This window comes from Bufo bufo, chromosome 2 (assembly GCF_905171765.1).
Source record: "Bufo bufo chromosome 2, aBufBuf1.1, whole genome shotgun sequence".
NCBI lineage: Eukaryota > Metazoa > Chordata > Amphibia > Anura > Bufonidae > Bufo > Bufo bufo.
In genome coordinates, this window is record NC_053390.1 from 785,164,740 (window position 1) to 785,192,134 (window position 27,395).

Consider the following 27,395-nt stretch of genomic DNA (forward strand, 5'->3'; position numbering starts at 1 on the left):
CTGATCCTAAGTTACATACTGGATTTATACCCCAGAGCTGCATCTCTTCTGTCGTCTTCTTTGAAGAATAGGACCTTTGATGACGTCACTGCGCTCATCACATGGTCCATCACCATGGTGATGGACCATGTGATGAGCACAGTGACGTCATCAAAGGTCCTTTTCCTGTGCACAGCAAAGATGAAGACAGAAGAGATGCCGGCTGCGCGAGCAAGTGGATTAAGGTGAGTTCAATAATTTTTTTATTTTTTTTAACCCCTCCAGCGCTAGTTTACTATGCATTCTGTATTCAGAATGCTATTATTTTCCCTTATAACCATGTTATAAGGGAAAATAATAATGATCGGGTCTCCATCCCGATCGTCTCCTAGCAACCGTGCGTGAAAATCGCACCGCATCCGCACTTGCTTGCGATTTTCACGCAGCCCCATTCACTTCTATGGGGCCTGCGTTGCGTGGAAAACGCAGAATATAGAGCATGCTGCGATTTTCACGCAACGCACAAGTGATGCGTGAAAATCACCGCTCATCTGCACAGCCCCATTGAAGTAAATGGGTCCGGATTCAGTGCGGGTGCAATGCGTTCACCTCACGCATCGCACCCGCGCAGAAATCTCGCCCGTGTGAAAGGCCTAAATCTGCTTCACTATGTATTAGACATAGTATCCTTTCATTGTACATTTTATGGCATTTATCATGTAGAGAAAGTTAATACAAGGCACACTATAGGAAAAAGCATCGGCCTCTCTTGTGTCCGGGACCATGGGAGCTCACATAGGCTGATGCTTTTTCATATACTGTGCAAACACGACCACCACTAATGGATTGCAGGGTGATCGTAACCATGGAAACGAGCAGTGTATAATGTGATGGAAAAATGAATCCAGCCAGCAAAGGAAGCAATATGGACAATCACAATACATTAGTAAGTGGCTTGTATGAACTTCCTCTACATGATAAATGCGATTTGCTGAAGTGACACAACCCCTTTTAATAATATTCACTTTATCAACATAAAACAGAAAGCCCCTAAAAGCAAAGCAGGAGATTTATGAAGCTGCTGTTGTTGTCTATAGCAACCAATCACAGCGCGGCTTTCATTTTATATCCTGCTCTTGAGAATTGAAAGCTGCGCTGTGATTGGTTGCCAGGGGCAACAAAAGAGCTTTTGTTTTAGACAGCTTTATCAATCTGCGCCACTTTGGTCAGTCTTTCACGCCCATTTCATCATCATCATCATCATCCATTTCCGTCCCTTTCCACATGACAGGGAGCGCTCCATATTCATCCACAGTGATAGCGCAATGAGATTGGATTTATACACTGAATAAACATGAGCTTACAGCCTGAATTATTAAAGGGCACTTAAGCCTGTACGCCGTATCTCCTCAGACGAGGCGCGCTCCGCCGGGATCTTAAGTAGGAGGCACCGCAGGATAAAGAGAGTTGTACATTTTCTTACTCCTTATATCAGCATCTACCGCGTCCCCATCACAGAATTATTCCTTTTTCGCTTCATCCCTCTAATGCACCGCAAAACCACGAAGGTCAAATGGTTGGCCCCAAATCACCTTTGTAGTGTGCGATCACATTTGCATTTTCCGTTTGTATATGTATTTCGCCATAGTGATGTGCACCTACAGGCAGGTTGTGCTGACCCAACCCCTTATTTTTTTCTTTGTAGTATATATTGGAGGCGTGGCGATCTCCTTGGAGTCATTGCACACCTGACCAGTTAATCTGTCCTTGAGGCTGGTTTCAAAGTCAGTATAAAACTGAGTCTGCTTGTATAGAACCTACCATTAGCCATTTGGCTCCAGGAGAAGTATATGGTGGGTTCAGCATGCATGTTGGTACTTGCATCCCTGGATCCGATGAAAGCTGTAATGGCACCGGACGGGGTTACAAGCAAAGTGTACTTGGCTTGCATGCTGACCTGCATTCCCTGGATTTTATGTGGCTGTCATGGCCCATGAACAGGTAGGAACAAGAGTTAGGGACCACTCATGAGACAACCTTGACGCGGTGAGTGGCTTACTATGCTTTGGCCAAAATATAAACCAATGTCTCATCCAGCATGGAGGGCAGAGTGCTGGATGTAGTGTGCGATCACATTTGCATTTTCCGTTTGTATATGTATTTCGCCATAGCGATCTGCACCTACAGGCAGGTTGTGCGGACTCAACCCCCTATATTTTTTTCTTTGTAGTATATATTGGAGGTGTGGCGATCTCCTTGGAGTCATTGCACACCTGACCAGTTAATCTGTCCTTGAGGCTGGTTTTAAAGTCAGTATAAAACTGAGTCTGCTTGTATAGAACCTACCATTAGCCATCTGGCTCCAGGAGAAGTATATGGTGGGTTCAGCATGCATGTTGGTACTTGCATCCCTGGATCCGATGAAAGCTGTAATGGCACCGGACGGGGTTACAAGCAAAGTGTACTTGGCTTGCATGCTGACCTGCATTCCCTGGATTTTATGTGGCTGTCATGGCCCATGAACAGGTAGGAACAAGAGTTAGGGACCACTCATGAGACAGCCTTGACGCGGTGAGTGGCTTACTATGCTTTGGCCAAAATATAAACCAATGTCTCATCCAGCATGGAGGGCAGAGTGCTGGATGTAGTGTGCGATCACATTTGCATTTTCCAAATCACCTTTTGCTTCCGAAATTTCCATATATTGATCTGATCAATAATGTTGAATTAAAGGGTTAGAAAGAGTTAAAAATAAAAAAAAATAAGCATTATTCACCTTCAACCCATCCCTTGCAGCAGTGGTGACACCCACCTCAGCCAGTGATCAGCTGAGCGGGCGCTTAAAGGGGCTCTGCCATGAAAAATATTCTACAGTTTTCAAACCAGCCCCTGGATCTGAATACTTTTGTAATTACATGTAATTAAAAATGTTGTATAACCACTGAGTTATTCATTAAATTGTATCTGTCTAGCGCCACCTGCTGTTTGTTCTTTTCCATATATTTTGTCCGTCTCACTGAGCTGGTCACACATGCTCAGTTTAAATCTTCAGCAACCACCAGCCATATGTTCTGTTAGAAGCTGTGGCAGTTACAGGGAGAGAGCTGCAGCAGAAAGGACACGCCGCCTGAGCTGCAGCAGAAAGGACACGCCGCCTGAGCTGCCAGGCTGAAGATAATCTAGCAGAACAATTGGAGCAGTGAATGGGGAGATCTCTGAATCCATGTGAGGTACAGGGCTGGTTCTAGCTTTGTTAGAAAAAGGTTGACATGTACTACATGATTTTATTTTTTTACGTGTCATGGCATAAACCATTTAAGGCCAGTATTTGTAGGTCATGTCAGGACCAAAAGGCGGAGGGATGAGTAACGCTTTTTTTTTTTAAACTCATTCTGGACTTTTCTTAAGCAATCCCTTCCCCGGACAACCCCTTTCATTTGCATTTGCTATGTTGCTCCAGTAGGTGTCACTGTGGCTCATACATGTAAACCCAGTGCTGAAGATCATGAATCTGCACGAAAATGCGCATATTTACAAAATAAATTAAAAAAATTACCAAAAGGAAATTTATGGCCTTAAAAGGTGTTGTCCAACCACTGGGGCCCCCTGATGATCACGAGAAAGGGAACCCTGTGTTTCCTAGTTTGAATGGAGCGGTGGTCAGGGCCACCATTCGAGTGATCGGCCCGAGTGGTTGGACCCCTGGCAGTCAGCTGTTTAAGGGGCGGCAGCACTGATGCCCCCTCCTTGTAGTGGCGGTGTGGTGTAATTACAGCTTCCTCTACATTTAAAGGGAATGGGACGAACAGCTGTAATTACACTGCACTACCAAAGTAGACAGCGCACAGGCAAGCACTGAAGAGGAAGCGGCGCTCTCACTAGTACCTTGGTACCTCAAACAGCGGATCGCTGCGGAGTGCCATGCAACAAGACAACCCCTTTAAAAAAAAAGAACTAGAAAAGAAGTAATGCTGACCTTACTATTCCCCACCACTTCCGTTCCGATGTTTCCAGCGTCCCTGCCGGTCTATGCCCTTCCTGGTCCCTCTCCATGTGGACCAATGACCGCTGCAGCCAATCACTGGCTGCAGCAGTGATCCACTATGGCCAAAGGTCGGCTGCAACAGTCATATGTCACATCAAAAGGAACCAGGAATTAGAGACCAGAGGGGGATCTCGGGACGCATCAGAATCGGAGTGACATGCAATCAATAACGAGAGTAGTGTTTTTTTTATTTGTTTTTTAAAATAATTATATATTTGAAAAATAAATATTAAGTTATAATATTTTATTTTTATAACTTTTCACTTGTATTTCAGACAGACTTGCAATATACTGACATATTACACACAACAGTATTTTTTCACGGTCCGCAAAACGGGGTTCCGTGATCCGTTTCCGTTTTTGTTTCCGTGTGTCTTCCTTGATTTTTGGAGGATCACCAGACATGAAAAGTGAAAAAAAAATCGAAGTCAAGTTTGCCTTGAAAATAATAGGAAAAAAACGGACACGGATCACGGACGCGGATGACAATCTTGTGTGCCTTCGTGTTTTTTCACGGACCCATTGACTTGAATGGGTCCGCGAACCGTTGTCCGTGAAAAAAATAGGACAGGTCATATTTTTTGGACGGACTGGAAACACGGATCACGGACGCGGATGACAAACGGTGCATTTTCCGAGTTTTCAACGGACCCATTGAAAGTCAGTGGGTCCGCAGAAAATCACGGAAAACGGAACAACGGCCACGGAACACAACAACGGTCGTGTGCATGAGGCCTAAGACTGTATAAGAGACCTTCATCCCAACCGTCGGTCAGAGACCGCCTAACGATAAGACGTGACTGCAGAGGACAGAAGTGAAAACATATTTTCAGAAGACACCAGGTGCACAAGTCAAGGTCATTGCTAGAAAGCCGCTGAAGAAAATCCCTTGAAGAGCTTTTGTAGCCCAGGCTGGAAAGTGAATAGGAAAACCAAATACAGTTCTTTGAATGGAGGACAATGGCTCCTGTGTTCCCTCACAAGACCACAGATACTTGGTCACATCTTGGGCAGGGGGTCAGCGGTGCCCAGCTGGGGGGCATTCTGCCTGTTTACACTGACAGCCTCCGACACAGTGGAAAGCCTGTTAACTGGGCTCCATTTTATCCCTGTGATTATTCAGGTCTTCAAAGTTTTTTCTCACGACCTATAAAATCGCATTATATTCTCCCTCCGAGGCTGCTAAAAAGCAGAAATGGAAGGAGCAAAGCAGTACAGACGTCTGTGACTGAGACATACACCGATCAGCCCTAACCAAAAGTGCTCTGACCCATCAAGGCATGGACTGTTATATACAGTGTGTGTGTGTCCCGTTATATATACAGTGTGTGTGTCCTGTTATATATACAGTGTGTGTGTGTCCTGTTATATATACAGTGTGTGTGTGTCCTGTTATATATACAGTGTGTGTGTGTCCTGTTATATATACAGTGTGTGTCCCCTGTTATATATACAGTGTGTCCCCTGTTATATATACAGTGTGTGTCCCCTGTTATATATACAGTGTGTGTCCCCTGTTATATATACAGTGTGTGTCCCCTGTTATATATACAGTGTGTCCCCTGTTATATATACAGTGTGTGTCCCCTGTTATATATACAGTGTGTGTCCCCTGTTATATATACAGTGTGTGTGTCCCGTTATATACAGTGTGTGTGTCCTGTTATATATACAGTGTGTGTCCCCTGTTATATATACAGTGTGTGTCCCCTGTTATATATACAGTGTGTGTCCCCTGTTATATATACAGTGTGTGTCCCCTGTTATATATAGTGTGTGTGTGTCCCGTTATATATACAGTGTGTGTGTCCTGTTATATATACAGTGTGTGTGTCCTGTTATATATACAGTGTGTCCCCTGTTATATATACAGTGTGTGTCCCCTGTTATATATACAGTGTGTCCCCTGTTATATATACAGTGTGTGTCCCCTGTTATATATACAGTGTGTCCCCTGTTATATATACAGTGTGTGTCCCCTGTTATATATACAGTGTGTGTCCCCTGTTATATATACAGTGTGTGTCCCCTGTTATATATACAGTGTGTGTCCCCTGTTATATATACAGTGTGTGTCCCCTGTTATATATACAGTGTGTCCCCTGTTATATATACAGTGTGTGTCCCCTGTTATATACAGTGTGTGTCCCCTGTTATATATACAGTGTGTGTGTCCCCTGTTATATACAGTGTGTGTGTCCTGTTATATACAGTGTGTGTGTCCTGTTATATACAGTGTGTGTGTGTCCCGTTATATATACAGTGTGTGTGTCCTGTTATATATACAGTGTGTGTGTCCCCTCTTATATATACAGTGTGTGTGTCCCCTGTTATATATACATTGTGTATCCCCTGTTATATATACAGTGTGTCCCCTGTTATATACAGTGTGTGTGTCCCCTCTTATATATACAGTGTGTGTGTCCCCTGTTATATACAGTGTGTGTGTCTCCTGTTATATACAGTGTGTGTGTCTCCTGTTATATACAGTGTGTGTGTCCCCTCTTATATATACAGTGTGTGTGTCCCGTTATATATACAGTGTGTGTGTCCCGTTATATATACAGTGTGTGTGTCCCGTTATATATACAGTGTGTGTCCCGTTATATATACAGTGTGTGTGTCCCCTCTTATATATACAGTGTGTGTGTCCCGTTATATATACAGTGTGTGTGTCCCGTTATATATACAGTGTGTGTCCCGTTATATATACAGTGTGTGTGTCCCCTGTTATATATACAGTGTGTCCCGTTATATATACAGTGTGTGTCCCCTGTTAAATATACAGTACAGTGTGTGTGTCCCGTTATATACAGTGTGTGTGTCCTGTTATATATACAGTGTGTGTGTCCCCTCTTATATATACAGTGTGTGTATCCCCTGTTATATATACAGTGTGTCCCCTGTTATATACAGTGTGTGTGTCCCCTCTTATATATACAGTGTGTGTGTCCCCTGTTATATACAGTGTGTGTGTCTCCTGTTATATACAGTGTGTGTGTCCCCTCTTATATATACAGTGTGTGTGTCCCGTTATATATACAGTGTGTGTGTCCCGTTATATATACAGTGTGTGTGTCCCGTTATATATACAGTGTGTGTGTCCCGTTATATATACAGTGTGTGTCCCGTTATATATACAGTGTGTGTGTCCTCTCTTATATATACAGTGTGTGTGTCCCGTTATATATACAGTGTGTGTGTCCCGTTATATATACAGTGTGTGTCCCGTTATATATACAGTGTGTGTGTCCCCTGTTATATATACAGTGTGTCCCGTTATATATACAGTGTGTGTCCCCTGTTAAATATACAGTACAGTGTGTGTGTCCCGTTATATACAGTGTGTGTGTCCCGTTATATATACAGTGTGTGTGTCCCCTGTTATATATACAGTGTGTGTGTCCCCTGTTATATATACAGTGTGTGTGTCTCCTGTTATATACAGTGTGTGTGTCCCGTTATATATACAGTGTGTGTGTCCCGTTATATATACAGTGTGTGTGTCCCCTGTTATATATACAGTGTGTGTGTCCCGTTATATATACAGTGTGTGTGTCCCGTTATATATACAGTGTGTCCCCTGTTATATACAGTGTGTGTGTCCCCTGTTATATATACAGTGTGTGTGTCTCCTGTTATATACAGTGTGTGTGTCCCCTCTTATATACAGTGTGTGTGTCCCCTCTTATATATACAGTGTGTGTGTCCCATTATATATACAGTGTGTGTGTCCCGTTATATACAGTGTGTGTGTCCCGTTATATACAGTGTGTGTGTCCCGTTATATATACAGTGTGTGTGTGTCCCGTTATATATACAGTGTGTGTGTCCCCCGTTATATATACAGTGTGTGTGTCCCGTTATATATACAGTGTGTGTGTCCCGTTATATATAGTGTGTGTGTGTCCCCTGTTATATATACAGTGTGTGTGTCCTGTTATATATACAGTGTGTGTGTCCCGTTATATATACAGTGTGTGTGTCCTTATGTATACAGTGTGTGTCCTATGTTACTATAGTGTCACTATACTACCCTGTCCTGTTATATACAGTGTACGTCCCGGTGTCACTATATTACCCTGTCCTGTTATACACAGTGCACGTCCCGGTGTCACTATACTACCCTGTCCTGTTATATACAGTGCACGTCCCGGTGTCACTATATTACCCTGTCCTGTTATATACAGTGCACGTCCCGGTGTCACTATACTACCCTGTCCTGTTATATACAGTGCACGTCCCGGTGTCACTATACTACCCTGTCCTGTTATATACAGTGTACATCCCGGTGTCACTATACTACCCTGACCTGTTATATACAGTGCACGTCCCGGTGTCACTATACTACCCTGTCCTGTTATATACAGTGTACATCCCGGTGTCACTATACTACCCTGACCTGTTATATACAGTGTACGTCCCGGTGTCACTATATTACCCTGTCCTGTTATATACAGTGTACGTCCCGCTGTCACTATACTACCCTGACCTGTTATATACAGTGTACGTCCCGGTGTCACTATACTACCCTGTCCTGTTATACACAGTGCACGTCCCGGTGTCACTATACTACCCTGTCCTGTAATATACAGTGTACGTCCCGGTGTCACTATACTACCCTGTCCTGTTATATACAGTGTACGTCCCGGTGTCACTATATTACCCTGACCTGTTATATACAGTGTACGTCCCGGTGTCACTATATTACCCTGTCCTGTTATATACAGTGTACGTCCCGGTGTCACTATACTACCCTGTCCTGTTATACACAGTGCACGTCCCGGTGTCACTATATTACCCTGTCCTGTTATATACAGTGCACGTCCCGGTGTCACTATACTACCCTGTCCTGTTATATACAGTGCACGTCCCGGTGTCACTATACTACCCTGTCCTGTTATATACAGTGCACGTCCCGGTGTCACAATGCTTCCATTGTCACAGTCACATGTTATTTCTGTGCCCAGGGTTAGGTGTTGACCATGGCGGCGGGTACACACACATTCTGGATAAAAATGTGGAAATGCAGTTACTATGCCAAGTTAAACCACAATAGCCCAACCCTGTGGAAACACTGGTCGCCTGGCACTGCGGAGAATGAGCCTGGAGACGTCTGTGTTATGTTTTGTGAGGTGCCAATCAGAAATGACCGCGCGGTTCTACCGCTAAGCAGCTATTTGCCCTGTGGCCACTGATAATCAGGCTGCTGTGCCGATCTGCATACAGGCGCGGGTTCGGTCGCACCGCGGTTGCCATGTGTTTTCTCCCGCCTCCACCTTTTGTATTGTTACAGTACATCAAAAATAATAAAAATGAAGCAACTTTGTAAATAGTCCTAATTTTTTTTTTAAAACCAGTCCGCCCGTTTTGTGTATACAGCTCTGACCCCGCAGGCATGTCTGCCATTTGTTTCCATTATGTCCAGCCTAGAACAGTCAGAAAAGTGCAGATTGGGAGTAACACACAACTACAGAGCGATGTTCGATCGGAGTCTGTAACCATGGAAACATATAGGTCTGCATAGAAGCTGTATACACCAAACTGTACTTTTTCATTTATTTTTTTGCAATGTTGCTTTATAATTACAGTATATAGTTGTGCCTTTTTATAAAAAACATACAAAAACCTACTCCCCCTCCCATATAATACACAAGAATCTTGAAGGTGCAGGCGATCTGTAAATGTCCAGCATAAGTTCTCAATATGAAGGCAACAGGGTTTACACTTGGGGGTTGTCCCACAAAAAATATTCTGCATTTTTCAAACCAGCCCCTGGATCTGAATACTTTTGTAATTGCATGTAATCAAAAATGTTGTATAGCCACTGAGCTATTCAATAAAATGTATCTGTATAGCGCCACCTGCTGTTTGTTCTTTTCCTTATTTCTCCGCCCGCATCACTGAGGTGGTCACAAGCACTCGCATATATGGCACACTAGCCATATCTTGTGTCAGTAACTGTGGCAGTTACAGGAAAAGAACAGCCCCTGAGATGTGATGGGGAGAGAGCTGCAGCAGAGAGGACACGCCCAGTGAGAGGTGATGGGGGTGAGCTGCAGTGGAAAGGACACACACCCTGAGCTGTGTGTGATAGAGAGATAGCTGCTGCTGTAGCTCTTTGCCCCCTAGGCAGAGAGCTACAGCAGAAAGGGCATGCTCTGGGCTCTGATAGGGAGAGAGCTACAGCAGAAAGGGCATGCTCTGGGCTCTGATAGGGAGAGAGCTACAGCAGAAAGGGCATGCTCTGAGCTGTGATAGGGAGAGAGCTACAGCAGAAAGGGCATGCTCTGAGCTGTGATAGGGAGAGAGCTACAGCAGAAAGGGCATGCTCTGAGCTGTGATAGGGAGAGAGCTACAGCAGAAAGGGCATGCTCTGAGCTGTGATAGGGAGAGAGCTACAGCAGAAAGGGCATGCTCTGAGCTGTGATAGGGAGAGAGCTACAGCAGAAAGGGCATGCTCTGAGCTCTGATAGGGAGAGAGCTACAGCAGAAAGGGCATGCTCTGAGCTGTGATGGGAGAGAGCTACAGCAGAAAGGGCATGCTCTGAGCTGTGATGGTAGAGAGCGACAGCAGAAAGGGCATGCTCTGAGCTGTGATAGGGAGAGAGCTACAGCAGAAAGGGCATGCTCTGAGCTGTGATGGGAGAGAGCTGCAGCAGAAAGGGCATGCTCTGAGCTGTGATGGGAGAGAGCTACAGCAGAAAGGGCATGCTCTGAGCTCTGATAGGGAGAGAGCTACAGCAGAAAGGGCATGCTCTGAGCTCTGATAGGGAGAGAGCTACAGCAGAAAGGGCATGCTCTGAGCTGTGATGGGACAGAGCTACAGCAGAAAGGGCATGCTCTGAGCTGTGATAGGGAGAGAGCTACAGCAGAAAGGGCATGCTCTGAGCTGTGATAGGGAGAGAGCTACAGCAGAAAGGGCATGCTCTGAGCTGTGATGGGAGAGAGCTACAGCAGAAAGGGCATGCTCTGAGCTGTGATAGGGAGAGAGCTACAGCAGAAAGGGCATGCTCTGAGCTGTGATAGGGAGAGAGCTACAGCAGAAAGGGCATGCTCTGAGCTGTGATAGGGAGAGAGCTACAGCAGAAAGGGCATGCTCTGAGCTGTGATAGGGAGAGAGCTACAGCAGAAAGGGCATGCTCTGAGCTGTGATAGGAGAGAGCTACAGCAGAAAGGGCATGCTCTGAGCTGTGATAGGAGAGAGCTACAGCAGAAAGGGCATGCTCTGAGCTCTGATAGGGAGAGAGCTACAGCAGAAAGGGCATGCTCTGAGCTGTGATGGGAGAGAGCTACAGCAGAAAGGGCATGCTCTGAGCTGTGATGGGAGAGAGCTACAGCAGAAAGGGCATGCTCTGAGCTGTGATGGGAGAGAGCTACAGCAGAAAGGGCATGCTCTGAGCTCTGATAGGGAGAGAGCTACAGCAGAAAGGGCATGCTCTGAGCTCTGATAGGGAGAGAGCTACAGCAGAAAGGGCATGCTCTGAGCTCTGATAGGGAGAGAGCTACAGCAGAAAGGGCATGCCCTGAGCTGTGATGGGAGAGAGCTACAGCAGAAAGGGCATGCTCTGAGCTCTGATAGGGAGAGAGCTACAGCAGAAAGGGCATGCTCTGAGCTGTGATGGGAGAGAGCTGCAGCAGAAAGGGCATGCTCTGAGCTGTGATGGGAGAGAGCTACAGCAGAAAGGGCATGCCCTGAGCTCTGATAGGGAGAGAGCTACAGCAGAAAGGGCATGCTCTGAGCTGTGATGGGAGAGAGCTACAGCAGAAAGGGCATGCTCTGAGCTGTGATGGGAGAGAGCTACAGCAGAAAGGGCATGCTCTGAGCTCTGATAGGGAGAGAGCTACAGCAGAAAGGGCATGCTCTGAGCTGTGATGGGAGAGAGCTACAGCAGAAAGGGCATGCTCTGAGCTCTGATAGGGAGAGAGCTACAGCAGAAAGGGCATGCTCTGAGCTCTGATAGGGAGAGAGCTACAGCAGAAAGGGCATGCTCTGAGCTGTGATAGGGAGAGAGCTACAGCAGAAAGGGCATGCTCTGAGCTGCGATGGGAGAGAGCTACAGCAGAAAGGGCATGCTCTGAGCTGTGATAGGGAGAGAGCTACAGCAGAAAGGGCATGCTCTGAGCTGTGATGGGAGAGAGCTGCAGCAGAAAGGGCATGCTCTGAGCTGTGATGGGAGAGAGCTACAGCAGAAAGGGCATGCTCTGAGCTGTGATGGGAGAGAGCTACAGCAGAAAGGGCATGCTCTGAGCTCTGATAGGGAGAGAGCTACAGCAGAAAGGGCATGCTCTGAGCTCTGATAGGGAGAGAGCTACAGCAGAAAGGGCATGCTCTGAGCTCTGATAGGGAGAGAGCTACAGCAGAAAGGGCATGCCCTGAGCTGTGATGGGAGAGAGCTACAGCAGAAAGGGCATGCTCTGAGCTCTGATAGGGAGAGAGCTACAGCAGAAAGGGCATGCTCTGAGCTGTGATGGGAGAGAGCTGCAGCAGAAAGGGCATGCTCTGAGCTGTGATGGGAGAGAGCTACAGCAGAAAGGGCATGCCCTGAGCTCTGATAGGGAGAGAGCTACAGCAGAAAGGGCATGCTCTGAGCTGTGATGGGAGAGAGCTACAGCAGAAAGGGCATGCTCTGAGCTGTGATGGGAGAGAGCTACAGCAGAAAGGGCATGCTCTGAGCTGTGATGGGAGAGAGCTACAGCAGAAAGGGCATGCTCTGAGCTCTGATAGGGAGAGAGCTACAGCAGAAAGGGCATGCTCTGAGCTGTGATGGGAGAGAGCTACAGCAGAAAGGGCATGCTCTGAGCTCTGATAGGGAGAGAGCTACAGCAGAAAGGGCATGCTCTGAGCTCTGATAGGGAGAGAGCTACAGCAGAAAGGGCATGCTCTGAGCTCTGATAGGGAGAGAGCTGCAGGGCAAAGATGCTTGGTATTCTGTGAGGAGTCTATAGTGCTCACCTCATCAAACAGCTGATCATGGCTATGCCAGGACCCCTGTTGTCGGACCCCCACCGATTAGATATTCATGACCCATCCTGAGGATAAGGTCATTAATAATCTACTCCCGGAAAAACCCTTCACATCTCAAAGAAATAGGGGAAAGGAAGACAAACTTGCCTGAGCCTGTGGGTCAACTACACCCAAGGGAAACTTCTGAGTAATGTCCTCGGAGTCTCAGTTAGCAGACAGTACAGACATGTTCCTGTCAATCACACGGAAATATCTTAGATAAACCAAATGCAGGTTGCCCCCGCTCTTACCTCCAGGTTGTCCAGAGACCTTGTGACGCTGAACCTCTTAGATCTTCCAAGTGACCTACGCCCTGAAGAGCGCTGTGGACCTTGAACCATCCCATTGGTAGGGCCACATTTTGAGCTCTATAAAGAAAATATTATAGTTAGATATTATTATTATTATTATTATTATTATAAGAGCCCTAGACTATCACTATAAAACCGTCAGTCATATCAACTGCAATGTGCTTTATCGGTACTGTTAGCAGCATCTAAAGGGTTAAAGAGCCTGGTAATTAGCACATGGTGGCTGTTAAATACGCCGTAGGTGATCAATAGGGTACAAATGCTTTGTAGGTATAGAAGTGTGCATTATGGCAGTATGGAGGTGCGCCTTATGGCGGTATGGAAGCGTGCATTATGACGGTATGGAAGTGTGCAGTATGACGGTATGGAAGCGTGCATTATGGCAGTATGGAGGCGTGCATTATGGCAGTATGGAAGCGTGCATTATGGCGGTATGGAAGCGTACATTATGGCGGTATGGAGGCGTGCATTATGGCGGTATGGAAATGTGCATTATGGCGGTATGGAAGCGTGCATTATGGCGGTATGGAAGCGTGCATTATGGCGGTATGGAGGCGTGCATTATGGCGGTATGGAAGTGTGCATTATGGAGGTATGGAAGTGTGCCTTATGGCGGTATGGAAGTGTGCCTTATGGCGGTATGGAAGTGTACATTATGGAGGTATGGAAGTGTACATTATGGCGGTATAGAAGTGGCATTATGGAGGTATGGAAGCATGCATTATGGATGTATGGAAGCATGCATTATGGCGGTATGGAAGTGGCATTATGGCGGTATGGAAGGGTACATTATGGAGGTATGGAACCGTGCATTATGGAAGCGTGCATTATGGCGGTATGGAAGTGGCATTATGGCGGTATGGAAGGGTACATTATGGAGGTATGGAAGCGTGCATTATCGCGGTATGGAAGTGTGCCTTATGGCGGTATGGAAGTGTACATTATGGAGGTATGGAACCGTGCATTATGGAGGTATGGAACCGTGCATTATGGAAGCGTGCATTATGGCGGTATGGAAGTGGCATTTTGGCGGTATGGAAGTGTACATTATGGAGGTATGGAAGCGTGCATTATGGCGGCATGGAAGCTGCATTATGGCGGTATTGAAGTGTACATTATGGAGGTATGGAACCGTGCATCATGGCGGTATGGAAGTGGCATTATGGCGGTATGGAAGTTTGCCTCTTTTGCTGTACTTTTAGTACTGCTCTGCAGTCCACTTTGCAGTTATTCCCAACTTTTTTTTCAACAAGGGGGCAAACTGTGCAAAAATGTCCCCCCTTCTGAGGACAGCTCCTCCTGAGGATGCCGACACCTACGTCATTCACAGGGTAGAAGTGACAGGTCTTGTTGTCGCCCTCTTGAACTTCATCACACAGAGTTCCCCTGAACCCTAGCTGGACGATAGTCTTGCAAACCTCTCATGTTGGGCTTCAAAACTAGGACCTGAGCTTATGTGAGCACTGTATAGCTCTGTTATTTAGACAGTGTATGGCGGTTTTATTAGCGCACTGTACGGCATTATTATTCGGTTTCTTGTAGTTTTTGAAAGATAACTACTATGATTTTATTCTTCAGTGACGGCACATTGACAGGACTGTTACATAGGACACTAATGTATCCGCTATATGGCACAGTTATAAAAACTACGTTGTTGTGGTGTCCCAAGAATCATCGCTCAGGACGGCAATATCCAGGAGAAGACTACTACCAAGGTCAGCATCCATTTACTCCGGACATCCCCTGGCATTGGGGCTCCTGCCCGGTGGTAGAGGGTAGGTGTTTCGGCAGGGTGCAAGGCAAGAGTGCGGGTGCAGTGCCCAATGTATGGTACAGTCAGTAACCATCGGTATCAATAAATAAGTCTCTCTTTGCTAAAGTGCAGAATAGGTGTAGTAGTACATCCAGCAATGATAGGGTATGGATAGCAGCAATAATTGGGGGTTGTAGTACTACTTCCTTCTGTCTTTTTACGTCTCTCAACAGAACCACAGGCACTCGGTAAAAGCTTCTGCAAATTCCCAGACTGAGGGGTGCGAATATAAGATACAGCTGGCCTGACCGTCTCAGAGTGTGGAAGGGTGCACTGCCAATGTTACCTCTCACTGCCATAAATGTGCACAATACCTTGCTGACTGACCTCTATTCTTGTAGATCCTGGACCCTCTAAACTTCCTCCTCTCTCCCCGGAGTGCTTTAATGCAGCAGTTACTCTTTAGCTGTAGAAGTCACAGAGATGGTGAATCTCTGGAACTGAAGAGGTTTTTCTGTAGAGCCTTCTCACACACGTCTGTCATCTTTCTCAGCTAACACCAGACTCCTGTAGGGGGCGGACCCAGGGTCCATCTCCCTGGAAATCCAACCTCTTCTAAACACAGGTTTAAAGAGGCCCTGTCAGCATGATAATCTTATTAAACAAGGCATACCGCCAGGTAGGGCTCATCATGCTGATTAAAACTATACCTTTCTTTTGTTTGTATGCTAAATAGATTCAGTGATATCTGCATTTTTATTCATATGCAAATGAGCAAGTGCAATCACCTGGGGGGCAGAGCTGAATCCATGTAGCACTGCTTTGTAACACCCCCTTCCCTTGATTGACAGGGCTAGGCATAAGCATGCTGAGGGCAGAGCTGTGTCCTAGTATGTACAGGTCATATACATTACATACTATAGTATTACCATATTGAGACCTGCTTAGAAAGGTAATGCACACAATACTACTTTATTTACAGGCACAATATATGATTAGAAAGCCACCAGTAATATGTGTTAGCTTAGAAGCATAGAAAAACCATCCTTCTTTGGCCTCATGCACACGGCCGTTGTTTTGGTCCGCATCCGAGCTGCAGTTTTTGCTCAATGGGGCCGCAAAAGATGTGGACAGCACTCCGTGTGCTGTCCGCATCCATTGCTCCGTTCCGTGGCCCCGCAAAAATGATGAGTCCTGTCCTATTCTTGTCCGTTTTGCGGAAAAGAATAGGCAGTAAGTTAGATCAATGGCTGTCCGTGCCGTTCCGCAAATTGCAGTTTGCGGACCACAAAACACACAGCGGTCGTGTGCATGAGGCCTTTGTGTGATGATGCAGTAGCTTAGTGGTAAGTGCTCAGCTTTGCATGTAGGAATCCTAGGTTTAAATCTTAAGGGTGACTTTCAAATGGTTTTTTTTTTTCAGATAAATTTTTTCTCCCTCATTTAACCCATAATAAAAGTCTGTATCCTTATCATATGGAGAATAATGTTTTTTAGAAAGCTAATACATATTTCTATTTTCTTTATCATCATATATTGTGTCTCAGAAAAAAACAGTAATAGGTTTTAGGTTTCTAAATATAAAAAACACTTTTCTCAATATAGTAAGCTTTTATTATTATTATTATTATTATTATTATTATAATAGTATAGGCTTTTATTATGGGTTAAATGAGAGGAAAAAATTGAGAAAAAGTATATTTTTCTTCTGAGATTAGAACTTCGGATCATCTACATGCAAAGCTGAGCACTTACCACTTTAAGCTACTGCATTATCACATAAAGAAGGATGGTTTTTCTATGCTTATAAGCGAACACATATTACTGGTGTCTTTATAACCATATATTGTGCCTGTGAAAAACGCAGTAATATGTAGATTAGCTTTCTAAGCAGATCTCAATGTGGTAATGCTATAGTAAGCCTGGTTTAATAGGGTTGATCATGCTGACAGTGTCTCTTTGACAAATAATATCACTGTCGTTAGGAACGTTATGAGGATTAGATAAAACTAATACTTTATTAAATATACCAAAATTATAGAGGAAAGGAAACCTACTAACTATATAAAAAAATCTAAGTGACCAGAGTGTATCCGCAATTCCTGTGGCGGATCGAGGTGACACAAAAAGGACCACGATCCGTGATACCACTCAGGTGTGGAGACGGTCACTAAGAGATCCACTTCAGGTGCACTATGGTTTATAATATAACCATGCCTCGGCTATGGTAATCTATGCACAACCCAAATTGTGCACCGTGGCACGGACAAGGTGCTCAGCTCACTCACCCAGTATGGATGGCCCTGGACTAGATTTAATATTTGACTAATCCATTAATAAACATCTACCCTTAGGATCCGACATGAATCAAGAACCACCTGTCATGAGTATGAACCAGATGTCTGATTGTCGGCCCTTAGAGCACGATTTAAGGGACACTAGCTACCTGAGTGTGAGCAAGAGGAAGCTTGAGTGCACCTGTTCACATATGGGAGAGGGCTGAGAAACCGCAGGCCACTACTGCCATGTAAACGCCATTCAAGCGACCATCAAAAAATATATAAGTCTGCCCCCACTAATTGCTCGACGCGTTTCGCCATACTCTGGCTCGTCAGGAGCACAAGTTGTGGGTAAAGAGACAAACAAACAGATCAGCTGCTACTAGCCTCCATGACAGAGGCTGCAGCTATCAGCACTGAGCGGCCGCAAGGACACGCGCTATATAAGGAGGAGACTCCGGATCAAGCCCCTGTAGCGGCCAATAAGGGAGGAAGGAGGCGCAGCGCCACCGCAGCAAACTACCCGCCCCCTCTATGAGACGATCGCAGCTGAATGTCAACACATTCACACACTATTGCTAAGGGGACAAGGCGGTGGTTTAAAAGTATAATGCAGCAGGACATTGCAGACATTACAGGGATCATTGTCAAATTCTGGTAAATGATGTTGTATACCTAGTGGCCAGTGTAGTCTTTGTCACAGACACAAGATAGGTCTTACACCATAAAAGAAAAAAAAAAAAAAAGAAAAAATTCTTTTTCTTTTCAAAAAACTTCTTCCAAAAATTTTTTTTTTTTCTTTTTCCCCCCTTTTTTCTATAAAAATTGCCTACATCAGGACTCAAAGGAAACATACAAAGGAATTGTACTCATTGAGTCCCTTAAGCGGTAAATCCACTGTGTCTCTTTTTGTAATAATCTCCTCCTCTTGGAGATCTTCTCACCACCTCTATGGCCTGGAATTTCATCACGTCCATATTGCCACCATGAAAGGTGGAAGTATGTCTCGCAATTGGGGTATCAGCCCCCTTGCGAATATCATTGAGATGTTCTGCTATTCTTCTGCGAAATTCCCTAAAGGTTTTCCCCACGTATTGTTTTCCACAGATACATGTGGCCAAGTATACCAAACCTCTAGTCCTGCAATTAACAAAGGACCTGATGGTGAACACTTGCTCTGTTACGCTGCAAGTAAATGTACCGCCTAGTTGAATAGCAGAGCACGCCACACATCTTCCACATCGAAAGGTCCCTTTGAGGTTGGTACTCAGCCAAGTAGCTGTGGTGGGGGCTTGAAAAAAAACTGTGGACCAGACGATCCCTTAAATTACGTCCACGTGTCTCTCCTACCAGATGCCCAATGTCTGGGTCTGATTTTAAAATGCCCCAGTAATTGGTAAGCAGTTCTCTTACTGTGTCGTGTGCCTCATCATAAGTGGCCACGATGCCAGAAGGCTCTGCTTTTGGTGTCAATAAGGTGTCCCGATTCAGGTTGATAGGCCTTGGCTAACACATGCTGTGGGTATCCCCTACTCCCAAGTCTTGACTGCAGATCATTAGATGCTGCCCTAAAATCAGACATCCTGGAGCAACCGCGCCTTACCCTCAGATATTGTCCTTTAGGGATTCCTCTTTTGAGGGGAAGGGGGTGGCAACTGTCCCACCTTAGTAGACTATTCGTCGCCGTCTTTTTACGAAATAGACGCGTGCCAATGTTGCCATCCCCATCCCTGAAAATAGTGAGGTCAAGAAACGCAATTTGCGATTCTTGAATTTGGCAGGTAAAAAAAAAACAATCCCGATGTGTTATTGTTCAGGTCCGCGACAAACCTGTTGAAACCAGCTACACTTCCTGAGCACGAGATTAGCACATCGTCGAGGTAACGCAACCATACATTGATGTGGTCAGCCCATTTATGGTTATTCTCAGCGAACACAACTTCCCGTTCCCACCAGCCCAGGTACAGGTTGGCGAAAGTGGGGGCACAGGGGCTGAGCTGATGGTACAGGCGATGGTCAAAAATAAATATGTTGTGCTCAAGAATGAAACTCAAAAGTTCAAGGACAAACTCCTTATGCTGCCAAAGATGGATGCCACGCTGATTTAAAAAACGAGGCCACAGCTCCACACCCCTGTAGAGGGCCTCCACGTCCAAACTGGCAAGCATAACGTTTTCACCAATGTGGATCCCCTCCAATTTTTTGATCACACCCATGGAATCACGTATGTACGAGGATGGGGCCACCGCAAACGGGCGCAAAATCTGATCCACGTACGTACTGATCGGATGCGTCAAACTTCCGCTCCCGGAAACAATGGGACGCCCCTTTAATGGTGACAAGCCCTTATGTACTTTGGGCAATCCGTAAAAACAAGGGGTCTGCGGGTGTTTGGGGAACAAAAAAATCATCTTCTGTTCGGCTGATCAGACCGTGCTCCTGTGCTGTATCCAAGAGGTTTTTCCGTTTTTTCCGAAACGCCTCGATTGGATTGGATTCCAACACACGATAGCACAGTTGGTCACTGAGGATGCGGAGGCACGTGGTCTTATAGTGGTCGTGATTCATGACAACAATGTCAGATGGTTTGATGACAAGGGAGGTATCACGTTCCAGGGAGAGCAACGCGTCCATTTCGCTCTTATTCAAATTGGACTTAGTCCTACTGCCTTTATCAAGCCTTCTCAACTGATCAGTGACCACATTTAAGAAAATGCCAGGGGGGCGTGCCATCGCCTAGGGGTGTCTCTTTGACCCTCACTTGTCCATACAATGCCATTAGGTACACAAATAGGATATATCACATTTCACTAAACAATATAACATTACATTGGTTAACCCTTTGCCGCGACCCTGTTCTGGGCTACTTCACCTGAAGGTCCTCACTGACTTCCAATACGTCAGTCGGGGTTCCACTGCAGGAATGGTGATGCGCGATGCACTATTCTCGCCATCAAATGTGACAAAACCGCTGACTGGCTGCAGAAAGCAAATGTGAACACAGCCTAAACTGCACTGCTCCACTGTATACAATTGTCTGGACCATTTACTAGAAATCTGCTAGACTTCTGAAGTATATAATTCACTAGACAGTGGTATATATATATATATATCAGGCCGTCAGCCAGCTCCAAGCACTAAATTGCAGATAATGCCCCATCCCCGTTAGAGATCTGCATTCATTCGATTTTAATGTGAAAGCTTATGAGACTGATGATGTCATCAGAGCCTTAAAAAACCTTCTGGAAGCTGTAAATGAGAGGCCACCACTCCGGATTTTGCGGTAGACATCAGGAATACTACTGTACAGTAGAAAAGTTGGAAACCTAATCCATAGAAATGAAGAACATTACAGCTTCACGTGTTTTCCATAAGAGAAGTGAAGAAAAGCATTGTGAGCCAGCTTAGGTACTATAGGATATATGCATGGCGTCCGACCAATGCTCCTGCCAAAATCGGGAAAATGTGGAGAAATCCCTAAAAAATACCACAAAATATGCATGAAGGAGCTACCAGCACATGATATATTTCCTATCATGCCCGATACCCCTCAACACATGAAATGCCCCTCTGCTGTCCCCGGAATCAAATCCTCTGTAGAATCTACAGAATACAGGGGTCACATAGGAACACTGTCACTAATCCAGTTCTAGTATTTAAAGGGGCAGCCTCACAAAAATATTCTTCGTTTTTCAAACCAGCTCCTGGATCCACAAGCTTTTATAATTGCATGTAATTAAAAATGATGTATGATGACCACTGAGCTATTCAATAAAATGTGTATGCATAGCGCCACCTGCTGTTTGTTCTTTTCCTTATTTCTCTGTCCACCTCCGTAACATCTCTGGAGGTGGATGCACATGCTTAGTTCTACTGCTAGAAGCTGTGACCGTTACAGGAAGAGAGCTGCCGCAGAAAGGACACTCCCCTGAGCTATGATAGGGAGAGAGCTACAGCAGAAAGGACATGTCCCCTGAGCTGTGATAGGGAGAGAGCTACAGCAGAAAGGACACATCCCTTGAGATGTGATAGAGAGATAGCTCCCTCGGATAGGACACTCCCCTGAGCTGTGACAGGGAAAGGGCTGCAGCAGAAAGGACATGCCCCCGAGCTGTGATAGAGAGAGAGCTACAGCAGAAAGGATACATCCCTGAGATGTGATAGAGAGATAGCTCCCTCGGATAGGACAGTTCCCTGAGCTGTGACGGGGAGAGAGCTACTGCAGAAAGGACACTCCCCTGAGCTGTGATAGGAAGAGATCTACTGCAGAAAGGACACTCCCCTGAGCTGTGATAGGGAGAGAGCTGCAGCAGAAAGGACACTCCCCTGATCTGTGATAGGAAGAGAGCTGCAGCAGAAAGGACACTCCCCTGAGATGTGATAGGAAGAGAGCTACAGCAGAAAGGACACTCCCCTGAGATGTGATAGGGAGAGAGCTGCAGCAGAAAGGACACTCCCCTGAGATGTGACAGGGAGAGGGCTGCAGCAGAAAGGACACTCCCCTGAGCTGTGTGCTGGGGAGAGAGATACTGCAGAAAGGACACTCCCCTGAGCTGTGATAGGTAGAGAGCTGCAGCAGAAAGGACACTCCCCTGAGTTGTGATAGGAAGAGAGCTGCAGCAGAAAGGACACTCCCCTGAGATGTGACAGGGAGAGGGCTGCAGCAGAAAGGACATGTCCCCTGAGCTGTGACGGGGAGAGAGCTGCGGCAGAAAGGACACCCCCCTGAGCTGTGATAGGGAGAGAGCTGCAGCAGAAAGGACACTCCCCTGAGCTTTGATAGGAAGAGAGCTGCAGCAGGAAGGACACTCCCCTGAGCTGTGATAGGAAGAGAGCTACTGCAGAAAGGACACTCCCCTGAGCTGTGATAGGGAGAGAGCTGCAGCAGAAAGGACACTCCCCTGAGATGTGATAGGAAGAGAGCTGCAACAGAAAGGACACTCCCCTGAGATGTGATAGAGAGCTACAGCAGAAAGGACACTCCCCTGAGATGTGATAGAGAGAGAGCTACAGCAGAAAGGACATGCCCCTGAGCTATAATAGGGAGAGAGCTGCAGCAGAAAGGACATGCCCCTGAGCTGTGATAGGGAGAGAGCTACAGCAGAAAATACATGTCCCCTGAGCTGTGATAGAGAGAGAGACCGGCAGAAAGGACACTCCCCTGAGCTATGTACTATATGATGTCTGATTAATCATGGAATAAACCCTTTAATTGAGAGAGGGCTGTTCCTGCACTTTTATGTCAAAGTGTAATGTTTCATAAGAGTAACATAAAAGTTATTAGTTTCATTTTAGCTGGAAACCTATATATTTCCTGAAACCAGACAACCTGGTGATTGCAGTTGTCTTGATGTTCACAACTATGTCTGGTAACAAACAGGAATTATAAAAAAAATGTGTCTATGCAAACATTGTTCCTAAAACTCACATCCAGTAGGAGGTTTAATGATGTGAGAGCGTGTCCTCTCAAAAACACTGAAACTGCAGGCCATGACCCCAAAATGTGTTCAAACACTGTACTGTATATACTGTATGCTGCAAACAGCTAATGTTACCATTCATTTTATTAGTATTTTATCTGAGCACACAGCATACCGCATTTAAAGATACAACGTGATTATTAAATACACACAACCACCCTCATGCAACTTTACAGCAAAACTGATTATAAGCAAAAATTGCAGGAAAATTCTAATTTGCCACTAAACTGCCTGCTCTAGCAGAGTCCTTATGAAAAGAAAATACACTATGCAAAAAACTGTAAGATGTGAGGAGTTCAAGCATTCCACACATATCTACATTCAATGCTGCACGTGGTAAAGTTTCTTGGCGCAGGAATGCAAATACTGAGAATAAAATAGGTATATACATTTCCATCCCCCTATACAAACTGTGATCCTAATTGAAAGTTATAAACCTCTAAACCTAATATAATGAGTTAACAAAATTGGCATTCAAACAGGCGCTATGCAGGTGCTTTATTGTGGGGGGGTGGCGCGAGTGTTTGGTGCGGATTATTTGATGCCGCAATTCAGACAGTGGTAAGCGTGTCAATAAACGGACTTAGGTGGAGATGAGTGATTAGACGAGCAAGCACTCATCTTCTTAATCCTCCTGCCCCATATATGACAATCAGAAACCAAGCGTGATCTCTGAGACGATAACGGAGACGATAACATGCACAGGAGTCCCATATTACTCCTCCCCCTTGGGTTTTGAACACTTACACAGGGAGAGGAGGATTTATGCCGCTGCCTCTTTTCCTCCTCTCCGTGCAATCTGTCAGCACGTCCACCATTGCCAGCCTCCCCCATGCTGGCTGAGATCACAGCCAGCTGAAGGATGGACTGCTTCAACCTGCTCTGTCTCAGGCTGTATACAAGCTAGAGATGTAAGGTCTTGTTTTAAAGCTAAGACTATAAGCTTTAAGACTAGGATCGCAGTGCTAGCTGCCATACAGCTATAAATACCACATTTAGAAACTGGGTCCAGAGTAAGAGCTGCAGATATACTGTACGATCCCAGTCTTGCTTTAAATAAATTACTTCCAAAATTCTTAGCTTTAAAACACGATCTGGACCTTATCTCTATCTGCAATACAGCCTGAGATAGAGCTCAGGAGACAAGGAGGCCCCTTCATTCTCAGGATGAGTGGGAGTCCCAGAGGTTGGTCCTCAGTGATCATATTGTGATAACTTATATAAGTTTATATCTTCCAACAGGTTGGATTTTTTCTTCTTTTTTTTGGCAAATCACCAATCGTCATAAATACTGTAATATATTATACAGGTTCTATATCATACAGGGACAATAATATATATGTCTGTGGCTGGCATCCCTATTATATTGACCGCTGTTCTCTCCTGTATTGATAAGGGTATACAAAGGGTTAAGGTCAGAGATCAGCGGTTTCTGTGCTAGTAACAACATTTCAGTATAGACTGGTTGGCACTTCAGATGCTGTCCAATCAGTGCCGACAGTTCCACATTAGGTAGGGACACACCCTATTGACAATAGGAATGGCAACACCCAGTTTTCAATTTAATCATACATTTTCAGGTGGAATAACAGAGGGATGGCACAACAGAGATTTCTCTTTCAAAATCTCTCACATACAGTATGTACAATTTAGCCATACAAAATCTGACACAATCTCACCTTTCGGTCTTCCCTGGTCTTCTTGGAACCATGTCCACTGCCAAATATCTGCTGAATGTCGAACGCTTTCTTGGGCCAGTCGTCTTTGCGAGCAGAAGGTGGCACAAAGCTCCCTTCAACTCTGTATCTGTCAGCTGGGATTTTACTCATAGGAGGAGGTAAGGTTCCACAATTAACACTCGACCAGCCATCGGTGGAGTCGGCGTATGATTCCTGATCACTGACGTTCCCCTGTTGCCAATCCTGAATTACATGAACAGGCAGCCATTTCTTCTGGCCCTCTAGAGCATTGAACTTATTTGAGGGAGGCGGTGGTCCTCGGGGTGAGATCACCGGAACTTCGATGCGAGCAGAAGGACCTAAATGCTTCTTAAAGTTTTGAGGTTTATCAGCTACAGCTCCATGTGGTGGGTCCTCATTGCAATAGCCGTTCCAGTGGAGAACAGACTGGTTCTGCACTCTTCCTGATGGATTCTCCCAAATAGCATGCGGAATATGCTTGGTTGGGGCACTTCCCAAATCAACCACCAACACCCGATTCGGTTTTTCATCCTGATTAAAGTTCCCGATGCCACTATCGCTGTTGCTGCCGGTGCTGTTGTTCTGATGGGCATCAGCGTCATTGTCGAGGAACGCCCTTGCTCTCACCCCTTCTATCATCTCACCCATGTCTCTATATAGGACGGAGACAAACTGCAGAACCGGAAGGGAAGAAGGCGGAAATTCCAAGCAGCCATTAGTATCCGGGTCAGGGGTGCATTCAAATCCAAATCGTCTGGCAATGCCTTGATGTATTTTATGGTGGAACAATTCAGGATCTACCATAAAGACATGACAAGAGGTCCTCAGAACTCCTTCTTCTTCTTGCGCCAAGCTTTGGTCATCGCTACTTTGCATCGTTACGAGTCCAAAAAATCTTCTGTCATCAGGACAAACTGCGCTGAATGCCAACTTCTCTGCTGGGTACACAGCTATGACGCCTGCCTTATCGTTACACAGCTGAATATTGTCATGCATGATTTTCATCAGAACGAGGGAGTGTATTTTTTGTTCTGCTCGGAGACGTCTCATGCACCCTCGGATGGCCTGCAAGCTGTCATACTCAAGGTTAGAGCTTGTAGAAGGGAGTTCGATGGAACCAAGGTACCCAACTATCATGCCAACGTTTAGGATGCTTGCATCCAACTCAAAGTCTTCCAAGTTCTGCAGACCATTGGTGAAAGCTGAGTCGCTGTTGATCATCTTCGATATTTCGTCTTTCGAAAGAAAGTCGAGGTTGTGATTCGTCTTGTCCCTTCTCATTTCATAGCAGGAAGCAGACATTGACCTCAACCTGTGCTTCTCGTTTTGGTGGTTGGTCTTCCCACCACTTACCGGGTTCTCAAAGATCATACTAAATATTCCTCCAGACTGCATCTCTTCCACCACTCTTTCTGCTCGGTTTATGCCCAATGTTTTTGAATCAGGCCTCGGTTTTAACAAAGTCTTTCCTTCAAAGAAAGCAATTTCCTCATCGCTTGAGCATGAATCTATAGGACGGGCCCCTTCAGCAATGACCATATGAAGAACGCCAGAACATTTCCCTATCAGCTTGACCACGTCTTCGTGAGAAGCATTCTTGACACTGATGTCATTGACAGCACATATGTGATCTCCAGGTTTAAGCCCCACAAATTCTGCAGGACTTTCCTTAATGACGCTACCTATGACACAAGGAGATTGTCCAGAAAGGGTAAAGCCATAGCCCGTTCTTCCCCGGGCAACTTCCACACTCCTCAATCTCTGGGGCAGATGCATCCTATGTCGGGTCTTGGTGGGATCACCCGGTCTATGCATTTCGTTGACGTATGGTGTGTAAGCAATCCTTCCGGAAATATTTTCCTCAACTCATATGTCGGAGTCTCCTGGAAGACAAAAATGCAAAACACATGAAACATCTGTATTCCATTGAATAAACTTCAAGTCCAAGGAACGTCTGGTAAAAAAACAAGAAAGGGGTCGTCAAGGATTAGAATAACATGGCTACCTTCTTCCAACATCAGCGCTATACCTGTCCATGGGTTGTGCAATACCACACACAACCTTTGGACAGGCGTGGCGCTGTTTTTGGAAGAAAGTAGAAATGTTTTTGTTACTCCTGGATAAGCCCCTAACCAGTATTCTCTAGCACTGAGGTAAAAGCATGAAACATGATGGTGAATTCATAAAATGGCCAATTAATTGTGTGCCTTGAAGGCTCTCACGGTGGAAATCACACAATGTACTTTTCTCCAGAGGATAATTAGCTGGCAGCAAGCGAGACTATTTGAATGGATAAAATGGGTAAATTCTATCAAAGTGTTTATAAGCCAGCCTAGGAAATACGCAGCCCCCCGGGGACAGATCGGTGACCCAGGAACCGGAACGCAGACTCTTTAATTCCCACTACAATAACAGTCAGGCTCTTTAGCATTGATTACAATGTTCTTTCACAGGGTGCTGACGCTTGGGCAACCAAGAAGCAATTAGACAAAAAATCCCAATCAACAGCTGAGGTCACCACCTGAGCTCCAACCACCATTCCTAACTCTTGGAGCCAATGTTTTGATAGTTGGCTATGAGGACCTCCATGCAGAATAAACCCTAAAATGTAAAGAGACATAGCCAATCTGTAAGCAACTATGGCCGCAGGGATGCTCAACCTGCGGCCCTCCAGCTGTTGCAAAACTACATCTCCGAACATGCCTGGACAGCCAAGAGCTATTAGGGCATGCTGGGAGTTGTAGTTTTGCAACAGCTGAAGGGCCGCAGGTTGAGCATGCCTGAGCTATGGGCTACACATATTCCAGAAACCAACCGCAATAAAGCACATGCCAAGAAGTT

The 27,395-nt window shown here is 45.5% G+C and overlaps 1 protein-coding gene across 1 annotated transcript in view; it reads right to left on the reverse strand.

The window, feature by feature from the left end:
• Nucleotides 1-27,395, reverse strand: part of RGS12 (regulator of G protein signaling 12) — a 146,193-nt gene that overhangs the window by 105,755 nt on the left and 13,043 nt on the right. Inside the window, exons 2-3 of the mRNA XM_040419172.1 lie at nucleotides 24,534-26,437; nucleotides 13,283-13,399 (exon numbers count right to left, since the gene is read on the reverse strand). Coding sequence (XP_040275106.1) covers nucleotides 13,283-13,399; nucleotides 24,534-26,369 — 1,953 coding nt within the window. The 5' untranslated portion in view covers nucleotides 26,370-26,437. The remainder of the gene's footprint in view (nucleotides 1-13,282; nucleotides 13,400-24,533; nucleotides 26,438-27,395) is intronic.